This window comes from Chinchilla lanigera, unplaced genomic scaffold (assembly GCF_000276665.1).
Source record: "Chinchilla lanigera isolate Chin_1 unplaced genomic scaffold, ChiLan1.0 scaffold00012, whole genome shotgun sequence".
In the NCBI taxonomy this organism is placed as follows: Eukaryota; Metazoa; Chordata; class Mammalia; order Rodentia; family Chinchillidae; genus Chinchilla; species Chinchilla lanigera.
This window is the reverse complement of record NW_004955413.1, coordinates 27,286,552-27,305,179: the sequence shown is the minus strand read 5'-3', so window position 1 is coordinate 27,305,179 and position 18,628 is coordinate 27,286,552. Positions and strand designations below refer to the sequence as shown.

Sequence of the window (18,628 nt, the reverse complement as noted above, 5' to 3'; positions counted from 1 at the left end):
AGTCACCACTTTCTGTTTTACATCTCAGAGATTTCTTCAGTTCTGCCTTTCCTTTCCACCCCAACTTGCTGCCTTCTTCTCTCACCTGGCCTATTTCAAGAAGCTCCTCATTTGTTTCTGTGTATTTTATGTCACCCTCCTCTACCCACCCCTACCCTTCACACAACCAGCAGAACAAGTGTCACACTCACACCTGAACTGTTCTTGAGAGCAGGACCCCCCAATCATATCTGTACTTTAGACTTACAGCTTGGCCCTGGGTGACGGATCCAAGTGGCCATTCAGACTCTCAACTGAAGACCCTGCAATCTGCTGAGGGCAGAGCAGGCTCACGGCTTACTACTAAGGAATGTTCTGGTTTGCACGCTTCCTGAGATGTGTGTGCTTCTCTCTTCCTTACTGCTGTGATTACCACAGAACCCTTCCCGTGAAATACCCTTCCTGGTTTCAAATGAAAACTTTAAGCTAATTTTCCTGCTGAACAATCTTTGCTGATTCTCCAGAGAACTGGAAACAAAGCTCTCAATCAGTTACAAGCCAAAGCCCTGTCAGATTTGGGATTATCCACCCTACTGGCCTTTGCCCCATCTCTCTCTGACATACCCTGCACTTCAGACACACCCATCAAACTTGGATATCCCCAAGCAGCCTGTCCTCCCTGTCCCGGACACCTCCACTCACAACCCTGTGCTCTCGGCCAAACTCCTCCCTCTCTGCCCCAGACCCCCACAGCACTCCCTCCTTCCTGTCACATGCCGGACAGCAGATCATCTCATGCGCACGGCGTATCTATGTACGGTTGCCCTCTCTTCTGCTCCTTGCGACTATTCAGGCACAAGATTGCTTTTCCTCTCAGTCAAAACAACCTGCCACAGGACTTCACCCGCAGTGGGGACTCAACACCAGCCACTGAGCTCTTGGCTAAGCCCGGGTGAAGAGAGGGAAGGTGGATGACGGAACTCACCCTGGCAAGGTCCACGTCCGCTTGCTTCCGGTGCCGCCAGAAGGTGACCGAGGAGCGTGAGTGTGGCCGGATCACTGGTTCCCCGTGGACCAGCAGCTTCACAAAGACGCTCAAGACAATCACACCATTTACCAACCACAGGAGGAGCGTTGGCATCATCCAGTCAAACCAGCCCCCAGAACCTAAAGAGGGGCAGCGTTCCAGCTGAGCCTGACAGACCCCAGCAGTGTGACATCAAGGAGTCTTCTACCTCTTTTCCAGAAAGGGTGGAGAGTTCTTTTTTTGTCTTTTGGAGACAGGGTCTCGCTATGCAGTTCAGACTCGCCTTGTGCTCACTTTGTAGCCCAGGCTGGTCTCGAACTCACAACGATCCTCCTGCCTCAGCCTCCCGAGTGCTGGGATTACAGACGTGCATCACCACGCCCGGCTCAAGGATGGACAGTTCTACAACCTAGATACAAATCTTGCAGTGTTCAGCACCACAGGGACAAGTATTACAAAAATCCCAGCCAGAGAGGTTTATGACACTGGTTTCACAACTCAGGTGAAAAACACATCTGCCCTCGGCCAGGTACCAACCCCGAGTCCTCCACTCCCCCAACAGAGCAATTATAACGGTGTAGGTTCCTGCTTTGTTTTGTTCTTTCCAACTGAACTTGGATTTTACCTATTATTTCTAAAGTGTAACTTATGGGGCTGGGGATTTAGCTCAGCGGCAAAGCGCCTGCCTGGCAAGTGGAAGGTCGTGAGTTCGGTTCCCAGTACCAGAGAAAAACCAAAAAAAAAAATAAACAAATAAAGTGTAACTTATACCAGTCTCTGTCATAAGCAGTGGGGGGGTGGGGCGCTACTCCCCCGGGACCTGGTACCTTAACCACCTGGTTTGTACACTGGGTCCTTCTCCCAACAAAGCAGTTTACCAACACCCGAGTGGCACAAGGGGGACCCCACCTACCTGATTCAAATGACAGCACACTGCGGCTAGAGCCTGAGTACGGATGCTGGTCTGAGTCTTGGGCCCCTCCCCACTGCAGCAGGGTAGTCAGGGGGTTAAAGGAGAGGCCCAGGAAGGTGAGAACACACAGCAGAATCCGTGAACGGTCCACCATGCCCAGCGCTACAGGAGGAGAGTCCGGTTCATCTTTGACCTTCAAAATAGGGCCCCAGGGTTGGAATGAATGCTGCATGGGTTTTTGTATCATTTTGCTTTTATATATGAATCAGGAGACAGACTGTGAGGCTTAAAATTCAAGACAACTAAGCTAGACAAGGAACAAAGCCAGGGGGATCTAAGAAGTCCATAATCCACAAAGTGTTGCTCAAACACTGGACCATTCTCCCCTTGCCTTTGCAGAAAAGTACACGTGTTCCAAAGAATAAAGGCAGAGGGATTTTTTTTTAAAACAGACCTCTACCACAGAAGAGAACACACTGTATGATTCTGTTTCTATAGAATTCCAGAACAGGCCAAACAGATCTGGTGACAGGAAGTGGATGAATCAATAGGGGCCTGATACTGGAGGGAGTAGTATGAACCATCTACCAAGGTGTGGGAAAGAGCTTTTTGGGGTGATCGAAACACATTTGGATCATAGTGATAGCTGTACAAGGATGCATGTGTGTTAAAACCCCTGGCACTGTACATTTAAAATAGTGTATTTTGTTGCATTTAAGTTTTATCTCAACAAATATCAAAGACCATGCTTAGCATGAATCTATCTAAAGAAATCACCCGCTTTAAAAGCAGAGCAGTGCTTTTTTTTTCTCGTTCCTATTTTACAGAGGGAGAAATGAAGGCACAGGCCCTGATAGCCCAGGGAAGCCACAGGGTGCAGAGAGGAGGGCTGGAGTCAGGCTTCTCCTGGGCCCTCCCATGTACACAGCACTACACTCCTTTCCAGCACTGTAAAACCAGATGAATATGTATTCTGATGACTCAGAAGCCTCGTCAATTCAATTTCTATGTCATCTGGCCTACTGTTACCAAACAGAATCACATCTAGAAAATATTTAAATAATAGAGTTTCTTTAGTGAAACTAAGTCTCTGATGCAATAAACAGCATAGCCAAAAACATATACTGAATCAAACTCTGTTTTTGGAGTCAAAAACTGCCAGTGTCAGTATACAGTACAGGACCCAGTGGTCCCCATAGGCTGCCAGGGCAATCATTAGGCTCAGAGCCTCTTTTAACTAATTCTATTAAACTTCAATTGCCAGGGGCTTTTTTTGGACAATTAAAAGTCCTTGGTTGGAATGTTATCTGTTAGATTGCAGACTGTAGTCATTTCCAGAAAATAGACCCAGAGGCAGCCTCGTCTTTAAACCAACTGATCAGCCTCAAAGTGGTCTTGCCAGGCCCATTACAGGCTGAAAGAGGTAATGAGGCGCCTCCAGCAACTCCCAGAGCCCACTGCCTGACAGCTGCCACCCTGTCCCCATTCTAGGTTTGGCACTGGTTCTTCTCTGATGGGTCCCTTTAGCAAGGAACAGTTAAACCTGAGGGGCCGTGTCTCCCGCTTCAGAATCTGTTTTCTTTCCTACTCTGCAGGACCTAGCTAATTCTGCAGAATTTCCATTCCTCTCCAGATTAGGCCCTTTTAACACCTGGCCTGGCCACCTCTCTGTGGCCATCCCACTATTCTCTTAGGGGAGATGGACGAGATTCCAAGGGTCAGGAGATTTCAAACACCTGTACCTTTGCATCATCCAAAAGAGGACTTCCTGGCTCAGAGTCAATGGAGTAGGGGGAGAAGCCAGCCTGAGATCCCGAGTCAGAGGCTGGGGGGGACATCAAAAGGACATTCTGATTAAAGTCATCGATCTTCAGGTCCACATCACTGTCCACCAGACTGCCTAGGTCGATGCCCTTCAGGAGCTCTGGAAAGAAAATTGCAGCTGGATTAGGACTGGGCTGGGCTAGGCAGTGCTGGGGCGGGCCTCACACACATCCATGGGCCCTCCCTATGCCCGCTCCCTACAGATACTCCTTTCTCAGTGAGCACTTACTGTTTTTTTGATTTGCCAGCTTTAGCACCATGTTCTCCTGGCGCAGTTTATGATTAACCTGCTGCAAGTATTTGATGTAATCAATAGCCTTCCTTAGAACACCAGACTTGTGCATCTGGGAAAGAAGACAAGCAAAACACAGTGAAAACCAGTGCAAGCCAGAATGGAGAGAACCGAGCCCACAGTGTGTGGGTACAGAGCATGGCTGTGGGGTACAAGATGTCGGTTCAAATGCTAGCTACTGAGGACCAGATACTTCCTGCCTCTGAACCTCACTTTCTTTCTCCTTAACACAGGGATAAGGAAGGCAGGTGAATTCCAGCCTGGCAATGAGAGTTAAATACGACAGAACATATAAAGAGTTTAGCTCCAAGCCTGGCACATAATTTACACACAACAAAATTAGCTATTGTTTCTACTTCTTGTAATATAATCTGAGCATCAAAACAAACTTTAAAGAAATGACAAACACCATAGCACCAGTCTGGGGATGTGGCTCAGTGGTAGAGCACTTGCCTAGCATGCACAAGGGCCTGGATGTGATCCCCAGCACAACAAAAACAAAACCCAAACCAACTAACAACAACAAAACACCAGTGTATTGATGAAACATTATATATATACATATATATATATATATATTTATTTATTTAGAGACAGGGGCTCACTGTATAGTTCAGGCTGGTTTGAACTCACTATGTAGCGAAGGCTGGGCTTTAGCTCATGGTAATCCTGCCTCAACTTCTCAAGTGCTAGGAGTATAGGTGTGTGCCACAGCGCCCACCTTTATTTTTGGTGATGAAAGTTTTCCTAAGTAACACTATATACTTAAGATATATTTGTAAGCTATAAGGAAAATCAAACTTTCTATCACAGTAAGGGTGAAGGTAAACAGATAATAGTTAAAAAAATATATCTGCCAAGAAGTATATTCATCTAAACACTAGAAATATGTGAAAAGTCAATTTCTCTTGTTTGCTATTGCTCATAGACTCAATCTCACTTTCTTTCTCTTCTCTAAAAGATAAAATATTGCCAGCTACCACTAACCACGGCTAAAAGCAAGCCAGTGACACTGTCAGCTGCCCAAGATGCAGCCAGTCTCATACACTGGGATCCCTAGCCCCAGCAGAACAGTCAAAGGTCCCAGCAGGTCACTGTTTTACCAATCCCCACCAAGTTGTTAGTTAATACTTTGTGTTAATATTTTATAATCTTGACAAATACCAATATATTTTAACAGGAAGGCCATCTCTTGCTCATTGCTGTGTTGGCTCAGCTTAACCTTGGGATCTCCCTGATTCCCATGGCAAAGACAAGTAGAGGGACTACGGCAGGGCATGAAATACCACTTCACTTGGCACCTACCTTAGCATCTGTCCCCATGACCAGGTCCTTCAACTCGATGATTTTGTCATTGATGGAGGAGCGATATCGCTTCTCAATGATATTGTGTGTTGTCCGCCTTTCTCCTTCTTTGGGGGGCTCGAGCTGCTTGACCCCCCCAGGTACCTGCTTAATGGGTACCTTCTCTTGACCCATCATCACAGGCATGGTAGTCAGAATGGTGCCACTGCTGCCCACCAGGGTCTAGAACAGGGGCAGAATTGCACCTTTGTTAGCTGAGTCAAGCAATGTCACACCACGAAGTTGCTTGCTCCTGGTGGTGTGGCATTACCTCGCAATGCTATGTGGTCTGGGACCCTCCTGGGATAATTAGCTAAGGCCTCCAAAGGCCCCAGGAACTATGGCATCTCAGTTACTACCTCTCTTTTAGAATCACTGTTGAGGAATCGTATGATTAGAGGATTAATATAGTTAAATACGTCTTAACTTTTGATCTGGGGTGTCAGAAACATGAGAGTTTTGCTTCGCTGTCAAACTGTTAAAGGCCTCTGAACCCACACACGGTGAAGCAAATTATTTGGCACCTGAGAAAACCTCCTGGTATGAGACATATTTTTCCCTCTCAAATGACAAATAAGTAAATTACTGCATTTCTTCCTACAATTTGCTCATCAAAGAGCTCCAGGGCAGAACTGACACTCTAAATCAGAGCCATTTTATTAAATAAATAGGCCAACCATGGAGGCTTTCCCCTTCTATTCCCATCTCTGGTTCCCCTTTTAGTTTCCATGTTTACTAATGAGTTCAACATCCAAACGGCCAATAAACAAAAAGCTGCTCAACTTCTTTAGTCATCAAGAAATAACTCACATATAATAAAAGCCGTAAGTTTGAACTTTAGGCCTTGATGAGGTTTGGCCTCTGTATACAATATGCACAGCCACACAGGCTAAGAAACGCTCTCCTTTTAGAAGGTTCCCCCCATCATGGTTCTGATTCTGTCACCACAGCTAACTTCTGACTTTTCAAAATTTTGAGATGGGGGTCTCACAGCATCTCTAAGTTGTTCGGGTATTGCCTGAACATGCAATCCTCCTGCTTCAGCCTCCCAGAGTGCTGAGATTATAGGTGGGGAACACCATACCTGGCCTGTTCTTAAACTTCACACTGCTACAATCATCAGGGTGAACTCTTCTATTTTTGAGGTGCAGCTGTGTTTTAGGCAAGTCTTTTATCTTACCCCTGGGCACACTTTCCTTTCACTGTATGAATATCTCATAAGTTTTTTATCTATTCTGTGGATGGACATTTTGGTTGTTACCAGTTCTTGCCTTTTATGAATAAAGAGAATGCTTCTGAATTTTATCACCTTTTTTTTTAACATCAGACTCCTGTTACAGGATGCTTAAAGAGGTTGTGACTCCACAACAAAAGGACGACTACCTTCCCCATCTCTCTTGGTGCCCTTCTCTGCTGGGTGGTCCCAAGGTCCTTCAGAAGCCATACCTCAGTAGCAGGACATGAAGTGATGCCCCTACGTGTCTGGAGCTATTGCCCAGGAACACAGGTTCCTCGGTTGTGTGTCCAGTGCCTGTAGCTCCCAGGACTCCCATCTAACACTGGAGGGCTTCTTCAAGGAAGAACAACTAAGAATGGGGCAATCCGACCAGAATATTCCTTAGAGCTTCCAGCACCTACTCGGCAGACAGACTTGAACATGTCTGAAGACTAACACCCCCAAGAAAGGAGATGGAGGGAACGAGGGTGGGGAAGCAGGCAGTGCTTACTGGTACTTGAAGGGCCGCCGTCTGGATGGGGGTGGTGAGGGCAGTGAGGGCTGGGTTCTGGACTGCAGCCATGACAGGGCTGCCATCTGTCTTCAGTGTGGTCAAAACAAGGGAATCTGTCTTGATGATCTGGGGCTGGACCAGGACCTGGATGAAGAAAAATGAAAAGGAAAAGGAAGGGAAGATTATTTTTCTTATTTTGCATTTGTTTATTACAGTAAGAAAATATCATTTTCATGAAACTGAGAAAACAGACCATGAAATTTCACAGAAGCCTTATCAAAGCTGGCTGTTCTGTACAGCCTGAACACTGGGTAGGAGAGACAAAGGAGAGACAAAGGACAGCTAGAGAGGGTTCTGAGTCCGAAGGCTTCACGCTTCAAGGAGGGCAGTGCTAGCTGTCTGGCCGGAACAGAGGGGGGATGAGTGGTAGGAGATAGCTGAGGAAGAGAAGTTTGACTTTGGACAGACTCAGGAAGGCTAGGAATGTGGCTGAGAAGCAAAAAGTAATAAACCTGTTTGTTTTTTTTTAAATAAATTATAGCCAGGCCGGTGGTACACACCTATAATCCCAGCACTGTGGGAGGCTGAGGCAAGAGGATCACAAATTTGAACCTAGCCCGGGTAACTAAGTATCTTAACATGACCCTTAACAAGCAAAGAAAGGGCTAGGGATACAGCTTGGTGCAAAGGCCCTGGGTTCAATCCCCAGTGCTGGGGGAGGAATATGCATATTACTTTGTTAGTAAGAAAATAAAAACATGTTTTTCTGACTATAAAAATAATATAAGCTCCTTCCTAAAAAAGTAATAATGCTTAGCATTCACTGTAGAAAATAGGGAAAACAAAAAATTACAAAGACGAAAATCATTTGAGAGCTAGAATTTGGCACATTTCTTTCCAGTTGTATAGTCATTATGTGTCAGTGATCACTACCCCAGCTCTTCCTAGGAATGTGTGAGTACAGTCCAAGATCCTGCATGTGCTTGTGGGCACCCAGGACCTGGACGCCCCAGCAGCCCTATAAGATGCACCATGCACTCGCTGGTTTGTGCTTCTTAGTATGCAGAACATAGCTTTAACCAATGACAGCCCCAACCAGTACCTCCCTGAATCCGTTCCAGCCACATACCGGGACCTGCTGCACCTGGGGTGCGGCAACTGTCTGCACAGTGGCCGGGGCAAGGGTCTGCAGTGTGCCGTTGGCCGTTTGTGTCAGCACCCGCTGGGCCTGTACCGTCTGCACCTGCTGCTGGATGGTGACTGGCTGCACCTGGGAGGATGTCACCAGGCTTTGGACTTGAGGCTGAAGGACTTTGGGCAAGAGGAGAAAGAAGTCACATGGATGAGGAATGCAGACTGTCACAGTAGCTGCAGCAATAACCCGAGGATGGAACGGCTCATAAAGATTCCCACTCCCCACCTGCTGCTGAAAAGATGTGCGCAGCCATTTACAAGCTGGTTTAGAGAGCAAGAATGTCCCATAAGGGCTACATCAATTTCTGAGGGAACAAGTGCACATCGTTTTATTACTATGGGTGCTGGGTTGGAGGTAAGGGAAGCTAATCGGCAAATGACTGCACCCAGCAACAAAGTTAATAGATGTTGAGAATCAGTAACTCCCCAGGCCTTTATTTCTTCCCATCCTTTCTACATGGAAAATGTGCAATGTTTTGCCTTTCTCTCCCTGCTCCTCCTTGAAATGATCAAGAGTCTTTAAATTCGGAGCAATACTCATCCTGCCCAGGGCTCCCCACAGTCACTGGAATGAAGTACATCACAGAAAGATGAGCACTTCAGTCACTCAACACACACTGGAGGCCCACTATGAGGCCCGGCACTCAGACACAGCACCCTTTTTTTTGATGGTGATGGTACTGAGGATTCAGTCAAAGCCCTTGCACACGGTAGACAAGTTTTCTACCACTGAGCTATGTACATCCCCCAGCATTTTTTATTTTGAGACAGGGTCTTAGTAAATTGCCCAGCCTATCTTCAAACTTAGAATCCTCCTGTCTCAGCTTTCCAAGTAGCTGGGATTGCAGCATGTCCTACACACTTAGCTTGTAGCACCTACTTTTTTTTTTTTTGGTCTTTTTGAGACAGGGTCTCACTATGCAGTTCAGGCTGGCCTTGAGCTCACTTTGTAGCCTAGGCTGGTCTCGAACTCACAAACATCCTCCTGCCTCAGCCTCCCTCGTGCTGGGACTACAAGCATGCGCCACCATACCTGGTGCAGCATCTATTTTAAAAGCTGTACTCATCTGCACAATGTTTGCTCAGGAGCTGTTTGCTGAATGAATGGTCCTCACCTGTGGGCACCTGATCCTGGTACTACTTAGCCAAGTTTTAGACCTAATTTTATTTAAGACTGTGACTAATTTTACTTAAGATTGCACCTGTAGTTACAGGATGCTCCTGTGTCTATAATGCTGGTTGGACTCTGATTAAGTACCCTTGAAGTAGGCCCAACAGCTATTAAGGTCTTAGAGCAAACAGAACATGAAGCAACCCTGTACCCGCTTGTCCTACCAGAGACCAGAAACTCGTCCAGACAGGACGAAAGTGACACACTCTGTCATCCTCGAAGAGGACCAAACAACCCACAGTGGCTGCAAGCAGGCACACAACTCTGGAACCAAACAATAGTTGCACATGTGACTTGTGAATCACCTTGAAAGCTGGTGGCTGCATTCTGATATATCAGAGGCTGCTGGATGATCCGTGTCTGAGGCGCGGTACTGAATGTTGGGGTGATCATTACTGTCTGCTGCTGCAGCTGGGCTGGAGGCTGAGGCTGGGGCTGGGGCCGAGGCTGGAGGACAGGCGTTGCCCTTGGTGGGGTAGGAACTGTGGTAGGAGCAACTTTGACTTGCAGGGCTGGAGCCTGAGGGGAGGCAGCTGGTGGAGAGAAGGACGATAACGGAACTTGGCTAAAGGACCGCTGCATTGAGGGCTCCATGGCCCCACCACTGCTGCCCCTGCCATTGCTGCCGCTGCCGTTGCCGCTGCCGCTGCCGCCTCCTCCACCACTGCCACTGCCACCTCCGCCAGGGAAGGAGCCACACAGCTGCTCTGAAAACAAGTCAGGGAACTCTCCCACTTGATTGCTGACAAACTGCAGCATTTCTGTGAACAAAGGAAAAGGAGTAATTTTACTGCCACACGGTATATTAACTTTCAAATCTGCTTAACAAACTGAGGTATATGGACCAGAGGTATAGCTCCCTGGTAAAGCACTTGCCTAGCGTATGCAAGGCCCTCGATTCCAGAGAGAGAGAAAGAGAATACAAACAACTGAGGCATGAAAACCCAATGGCTTTTCTAAAACCATGGCTGAAAGGGGTCAGGAGACACCAAGGCAGAAGTGGGCAGTCACTGTCCTGGGGTTTTGGGGCACACCAGCCTTAGCCTAGGAGGCCACTTCCAATCTTGAAGACAGCACTGGAGCCATGTGGGTCTGCTGTACTGGGCCAGACCCCACCTGGCCCTAACCCCTCTCCTTACCACTGGGCAAGCTCTGGGTCTCCTCTTCAACCATGGCACAACCCTGGGGACTACTGGTGTCCTCAAAAGCCCCCAGGGACAACCAAGTTGATGGTCCCCAAGTCAAAGATTTTTAGGGGTAGAAAGGAGGGAAAGATCGTTTATGAAGTCCAAAAGAGAAGTAACTTGACCAAGGTTTCACAGCTTGTGAGGACACTGCCAGGATGAGAGCCAGTTCTCTGCTGCCCACTCTGCTCCCCATTCGCCGTAGTCGAGCTGTATCAGGAGGGCAGGACAGAGCACCCTGCCCCTGTGCAGGACTCTATCGCCTCGGGGCTGCGCTGGCCAGAACGCTTCTCTTTGCGGGAGGCGTCTGCAGGGTGGAGGGGCTGTGTCTGCCTGGAGACTGTACTCCCCCTCCAGATTGCCAGCCCCTCAATTCTCAGCCTGAGGCCTCACGCCTGCCTCTTCCCTCCTCCCCAAGGCGCGTGTGTCTCACCCCAGCCTACTCCACAGCTAACAATTCACGTCCTAGGCCTCCTTCCTTTTCTTTTATTCTGGCTGACCCCGGGGTCTCGGCTTTGTTCTACTTATTTTCAGATCTGTAACTGCCCACTGTCGCTATTCCTCCCCCTTTTCTCACTCTAACACATTCCCAAGAAGCTATGACTTGTTCTTATCTTATTTTTATTAGTTTCTTTTTATTTGCATATATTTGGGGTTTTGTTTGTTTGTTTGTTTGTTTCCGGTACCGGGAATCAAACTCACAACGTTGCGCTTGCCAGGCAGGCACTGTGCCGCTGAGCTAAATCCCCAGCCCTATTATTAGCATATATTTGTGACTTGTAATAATTACACTAATCTTGGGGAAATGGTACGTATACATGCTGACATCTTAATCATTGTTACTTCCCCTTCTGTCTCCCCTGACCCAGGTCCCCTTCCTATTTCTCTACAAAACAACCCACCCATTTCCTATCATTTATTTTTTACTTTGCTTTTTATTTGTACTTTGGGTTTCTCAAGTAAGAGGAACCATGTGATAGCTAACCTTCCTGGTGTGATTTATTTCACTTAAGCATTACAGTCTTAATGTACATTCATTTTCCTACAAATGACTCAAAATTGTCCTTTATGGCTGAGTAGTATTCTACTGTGTATGTACACATACGCACACAACACACATTTTCTTTATCCATTTATCTGTTGATGGACTTATAGGCCACCTCCAAGATTTAGCTAGTAAGAGTTGTGCTGCCATAAATATGGGCACGCATGTATCGTTAAAGACATCATATGATGTCTTTCATTCTTTCAGGAAGATGCCTAGAAGACGTACAGGTCAGATGGAATTTCTGTTTGCTACTGTTGTTCTTAAGCTATGGTCCCCTTTCTCCAAACTTAAGGACACAGGATGTAACAACACAAACCGATCAACACAAAAAAGCACTACTTCCACTCATTTCCCAAACCTGCAACAGCTCTTCCTTCTCAGGTTTCTCATACTGTGGGACAAAAGCAGAGAGAGACAGAGAGAGAGGGAGAGAGGAAAGGAGGGAGGCAGGCAGAGAGTGCAGAGGAGGTATCTGGGGTAATGAAGAGTTATATGTTGGGCAAGCAGAACGCTGCTGCGAGTTTCGAGCATGGCCTCCATATGGGCTAACTGGAGCTTAGCAATTCAATTTCAGCACCGTAAGCACTGTCAGTTCAACCTGCTGGGCAAACCAGGCTTTCAGCAGACTAAATCCCTACAGTGGTGCACCTTACCCGTACCTTGACCCACTGCTCTGCCCTCACTTAACCTGTTGTGTATGGGAGGGAGAAGTGGGCAGATTTACAGATACTGCAATTTGTACCAATCAGGTCCAATTCCAGATTATTAAAAGCTTTAGGAAAACGACCAGGGAAAACCTTACAAGTTTTCAATCCTTCTAGAACTCCCATACAATTCCAACTCTGGAACATGAACATTGACAATCAACTCTGCTTTCTTAGAGGCCCTCAGTGACGCCTGTTTTCTCCATGGAAAGGTGGGAGAGCTGAAAATGGGGCAGCCTGGGTGTGAGTCTCAGGAGGCAGCCCAAGCAGCTGTGTGAATGTGCGCAAGTTCCTTCTCCCTATACCTCCGTTTCCCCACCTTGGAAGGCTGTCTGGAGAACACACACTGGGCTTCTCTGCTCTGAGGATTACTAAGATCATGTACGTAAAGTGCTTGGTGAGGAGCAGGCCTTCATGAAGCTCCCCGTCAGTGGTACATCCAGAGCACCCACTACACAGGCACTTGGACCTGCTTGTTTCATCGCATCAAGTACTCTCAAAACCCTTCTGTGGGGGAAGACACGGGCCTGTGTGCAAAGGTCACAAGGCTCAGCTCACAAAGCAGGGTAAGAGTGCGTAGGCTGATGGAATGTGACTGCTTTAATTTGAAAGAAAAAAAAGCCTCTCAGCCCCCACACAGAAAGCTCCAGTGGAGCCATCTCCAGTCAGCCAGGCAGCTGGGCCTGGTTGAGTGGCACAGAGGGGCCTGTTAAAAGGAGCATCTGCAGGAAAAGCAACGTGAGGCTGTGGAGGCTCTGTTCCAGCAGGGCAGGGTGCAGCGGGCAGAGCCCTTTGGGAACCCATCAGGCCTGCAGTGCCAGAGGACAGGAGGCCTGGAACACTGAGGAGCCGGACCCAGGAGTGGCCTCACTGTAATTCTGAGCTCCACCCTGTGGGAGCATCCTAATGTCTCTTCACTGCGCTGTGCTCCGATCATTTGTGTTGTGCGATTACACAGGCTCTGAATTCAGCAGAGGGCCATGAAACCCAGAAAAGGGAGGCCTGGGAGAAGGTTTATGGAGCTTTGAAAATGAAATTCGGGTTCTTGCTGCAGCCCACAGAGCCCAGGGCCAGATAGACTTCCTAGGAACTGGGCCAACATGCTCAAGTTCACCTCATTTCCCCTTCAAGTCACATTTCTGTTTTTAGCTGATTTTTAAACTTCTGTCTAAGTTGCTTAATAAAGTATGCAGGACCCCAAGAAATTTACCTGGGTTCTGTCTCTTTAAAAGCAAGCAACCAAAATTAGAGACTCTGCTTGTCATCCATGCCCTGTGCCTCATGCAGAGATCCTAAGTTCACAAGTGCTTGATGAAGCGTGTGACTTACAGGTAACAGAAATCACTTTGTGCAGCAGTCTTGCAGCAGCTATAGAGATTAAGATGACCTGAAATCTGGTTGGATTAATTTTGCTGAGGAATAAAGAGCCCAAAGCTCCCAGATGGGGTAACCATTTCTCCAAACTGCACGGTGAGTCAGTAATTCTTAGTAGGTATTTGTTATCTACTTTAGCTAGCCTTGGTGGTAGCAGTGGTGATAGTGGTGTGGGGGGGGGGGGCGGTTTACAAAGATCCTTTATTCTGTATTTTGTATTTATTATGTGGCTTTCTGTTACACAACTATGTTTTCAATTTTTTAAAATTATAAAACCAATAAATTAGAATAGTTTAGAAAAGTTAAATGAGAACAAAAATAAAGATCTAGCAATGCCACCATCCTGTGATACCCACTGTCAATGTTTTGAAGTGTTCTTTCAGAACTGCTCCTATCCAACTCTTGCTTGCACACACGTACATGCAAAATGGTTTTCAAAGATGGCTCCCACTTACCATGCTAAATGTACGCTGCTGCTTGCTTAATAAAACATGAGGAGAGTCCAGTGTTCACCATTAAGAATGTAGTATCTTTTGAAGAGCCCCATGGTAATGAACTGTATTGGGTGCACTAGAATTTATTTAACCTCAGTGATGATGGATGGTTGCTTTCAATTTCTCAGCATTATTGAGTCATTTTCCATTTCTCTGGTTATCTTTTTAGAAGGAATCCCTGAAGTTTGATGACTGATATAGGAGAGAGACACGTGTTTTGGGAAGGCCATAACAGGCTATGTCCCCACCACTGTCTCCTCACATCTATTTCCACCTGATAGTGGATAAAACCTGGCACAACCAATTACCAAATAAGGCTGAATGACTTACTTTTATTCCAATTTTATTGACCATCCATATTTCTTTCTTCACAAATTGCCTATTCTTGATCTCTCTTATTCTATTGATTGTCTCTTTACTGATTTGAAAAAACTTTTAGATATTACAGATACTTGCTCTTATATGTTTGTAATTATTTTATCCACTTTGTTATTGCAATTAAGTGTCACCATGTCCTAGCCTTATGACCTGGGTCAAGTCCTTCCTCCCTGAGCTGCATTTTTCTCATCTGTAAAACAAGGCTAACACGTATAGCTAACTCATGAAGCTGTTAATATACAATTCATGTAGAATCTAAAGCAGGGCAATTGGCCTTTGTATTTACTAGTATATTCATAGTGGCTTTTTTTTAAACTCTTGCTTTGAAAATGCAAATTTGTCTCAGTATATCAGACACATCAGAACAAGTTGAATATAACATGAATTTTACATTTGTTTTTGCATGAAACACTAATTACAGAAACCTACTCCCAGCTGAAATAAGCCATGTAGGAATGCACAAAATGCACATGTGCACACACACACACACCCCTCTCAGATATCTACATGTTTTATCTGGCTACTGCCTGTGTTATGATCCACACCCATTTTACAGAGGTGTCAGAACCTTTTATCAGATTTTAGACAGCCTGCCCTCCACCTCTTCATAATAACACGTAAGCTGTAGCCATAAAAGTGTAATATTGTTCTATCTGGTCCCTATCTTTTGAAAAATAAAGTCTTTTATTTTTCACCTGACACTTGAGTGTTGGATCCTAAGCCCCTTTCCCCTATAAACCCCATGTCTTTTATTGCACGATTCTCCATAGCAGGGTGACTTTAGAAAACTAGATGTTGTACTAAAGCAACTTGTATAAATTTGTGTACAGAACTGACTACACACAAAGTTTAATACAATGTGAAATTACATAGTTTTGTGTTATACTTTTAAAATGCCTTAATCGAAGACTACATGGATATTTGCCTAAACTATTTTTTGGAGGGAGCACAATGCGGGGGATTGAACCCAGGGCCTTCACACTGAGCTACATATCCAATCCTTTTTTTACATTTTCGACAGGATTGTTGCTCAACTGCTCAGGCTGGGCCTGATCTTGTGATCCTCCTGCCTCTGTCTTCCACAGCACTAAGATTAATTTTTTCTCATTTTATCTTTTATCTTTTTATCATTTTATATTTTATCTTTTATAAGAGCTGCCCAACAATCACAAGAAGAGAGACATAAGCACAGTAAGCGATGTACGCAGGCTGTTTGGGAATGAGTTGGTCCACACCCAGTGACCCAGAGAGAGAGAGAAGCCAACACATGCTCTAATTCCCAAGTATCTTACTGGAGCACACAGAACTCTTTTATGCTGATGATCCTATCTCCTCTCCCAGGATGTTTTTCTAATAATTACACCCCCCTAAATCAAATGTATCAAACCTGACGGTCATATGAGAAAGCATTTCTCCACCATTCTGCTATTTGCAGTCACCGCTGCTTTATCCAGGAGCATCTGAGTCACCCAGAGGGATCGTTAAGCAGCAGGGCTCAGTGACCACACTACCCCAGCCAGTCTTAACAGGCAAACTGCAATCTCAAAGCACTCCACTCAAACACCTGCAGCACACCCTGTCAGGAAGAAGCTCAGAGCACAGAAAAGGCACTGACGGGGAGAACGTCATGTACTTTTAGGGGATTCTGGATGACTTTCCTGGGAAAAAGGAGTCTGGAGGAGGAGGTAAAGGACCTAAGATTGTAAAACGTGATTCAAGCACTGTATATTTTAAGCGATGCATGAGACAACTCTTTACTGGTAAAGAAACCACAAAGGAAATCTGGAGGGGGCAGTGTTTCTCAGATGCTGTTTTGTAACATACCCAAATATGTCATCTATTCTTTTGCATGTACCAAATGTTAAATAAAAGAGTTAAAAATTGGGAGGAAAAAAAAAAGAGAAAAAGCACACAGGGAGCTGAAAGCATTTATTTTTTTGGTGGTACTGAGACTGAACCCAGTGCTCTGTCCATGTCTGGAAAGCCCCCTAGCACTGAGCTATACCCCCCAGCCCTGGAACAATTCTTACTTGATCTTCTGGTCTGCTCTCTGCTCTCCCTTCCTCTCCCCAAGCAGCCCTGGAGGGCTCCACCTCTCAGCCACCACAAAGGACCTGGGCCAGTCCTCACAGCAAGTGATCGTGAGCATTTTATTCCCTCTGCCATAAGTTCACTGTCAACGTGTTAGGCCTCCTTCCAAGTACGGCAGATTTATCTCTTTGCTCTACTTCCATACCCGACCTTGATTTCAACCGCAGCCTCCTACCCGTGACAACCATCCTTGAGTGTCTTGTTGGCCCAACAGCTTTTCAACTCTCATCAAAGTTTTTAAACATAAGCTTCAGAACTTCCTAATGACTGTTCCCAACCACCCAAGTTCCTTGTGTACCCCAGAAAAAGACCCCCTTGCTTCTGTGCACGTGCCTTTGAAGATGAAGCAGTCTGTCTTGGAACGTGACTGCCCAGCCTCACCTTGTTCTTTTGCCCAAGCTCCGAATTTCACAATTCCACTTCAAAACTTGTCACACAACTACTTTTACCAGGGGCGGGGGATTTAGCTCAGCGGCACAGCGCCTGCCTCACAAGCGCCAGGTTGTGAGTTCAATTCCTAGTACCGGAAGAAAAAAACAAAACAAAACAAATCTACTTTTACCAAGGACTCTTCCTTGAATCAAATTGTGATTTATTTTGTTAAGAAAAGTTGCCTAAAACTTAGAAATAAATAAGTAAAGAAAGTTTTTGCCTTCCCTTTAGAGTCAGTCTAGAGCACTGTATAGAAATGCAGCCTTGTTTGACTTTGTGTTTACTACAGAATAGGGTCTACATTCTGTTGTTAGGTGGTAAATTGTGGAAAATTGATAAATTATGAAAGTTTCTGTCTGGTAAGAAAGATAACCTCCAAGGACAAGTTTAATTTTTAATGACCTTTAGGACATTAACCAAAAAAAAAAAAGGAAGAAAGAAAAGAAACCCCAGGACATTAACCAGTTTTATATCTAAATCTGCCACCTCATTTCTGTATTCTTTTTTTCTACTATGTAAATATGAGTTTCTTATATTCTCCTTTGACCCTGTTTTGTCATCCTGGTACTTTCCTCAGTAATAATGTTAACATTATTAATATTAACGTGAATGATGATTTTTCTTCTTCATCTTTTGTTGTTATTTTTGAGACAGGGTCTCACTATGTAATTCAGGCTGGCAACTCACTAGTGATTCTTTTGCCTCAGCCTCCTGAGTACTGGGGTTACAGGTGTATACCACCACACCCAGGTTAAATTTTCAGTGTTATATTAGTATAAGAGCATGGTTTTAACTTTTCTCGGAAGGGTAATTAGAGATTAAAACTAGGGCCTTTGAACTGAGAGCTATAACCTCAGCTCTTTTTAAATTTTGAAACAAGTTCTCACAACATTGCTAAATTGTCCAGGCTGGGTTGAAACTTGCAATCTTTCTGCCTCAGCCTCCCAGAGTGCTAGGATCAACTTTCAACAAATTTTATGCTTCTACATTATCTACAGTTAAGTTAGTTTTATATGCTTTTCTTATGTCTTGTCCCCTGCATGGACAGAATTTTCCCCCTTACAGACCTCTCCAAACATCATGTACCTTGGTAATTTAAAAAAAAAAAAAAAAAAAAGAAAAGAAAAAAAACTGGCACTGATTCACCGAGATGCTCTCAAAAGCAACTGTCACAAAAATCTATAAAAATTACGATCACACTGTCTGAGCTAGAAACTGGAAGGGAAGGGACACATCATCTCATAATGGAACAAGACAGGGCCAGGGATATAGCTCAGTGGCACAAGCACCTGCCTGCCAAGTGCAAGGTCCTGAGTTTGATTCCCAGTACCCACAAAAAGGAACAAGATATATGTAAAATTTAGATTATCCTGGAGAATTTGGACAGACGCATACTACTTCAGCAAAACTACTTTATTTATTTATTTATTTTTGCGGCCCCCCCCCCCC

General features: G+C 45.4%; 1 protein-coding gene across 1 annotated transcript in view; it reads right to left on the bottom strand.

The window, feature by feature from the left end:
• Positions 1 to 18,628, bottom strand: part of Srebf2 (sterol regulatory element binding transcription factor 2) — a 54,939-nt gene that overhangs the window by 21,476 nt on the left and 14,835 nt on the right. Inside the window, exons 2-9 of the mRNA XM_005379374.2 lie at positions 9,780 to 10,235; positions 8,239 to 8,420; positions 7,107 to 7,253; positions 5,341 to 5,562; positions 3,973 to 4,087; positions 3,662 to 3,843; positions 1,920 to 2,112; positions 965 to 1,146 (exon numbers count right to left, since the gene is read on the bottom strand). Coding sequence (XP_005379431.1) covers positions 965 to 1,146; positions 1,920 to 2,112; positions 3,662 to 3,843; positions 3,973 to 4,087; positions 5,341 to 5,562; positions 7,107 to 7,253; positions 8,239 to 8,420; positions 9,780 to 10,235 — 1,679 coding nt within the window. The remainder of the gene's footprint in view (positions 1 to 964; positions 1,147 to 1,919; positions 2,113 to 3,661; positions 3,844 to 3,972; positions 4,088 to 5,340; positions 5,563 to 7,106; positions 7,254 to 8,238; positions 8,421 to 9,779; positions 10,236 to 18,628) is intronic.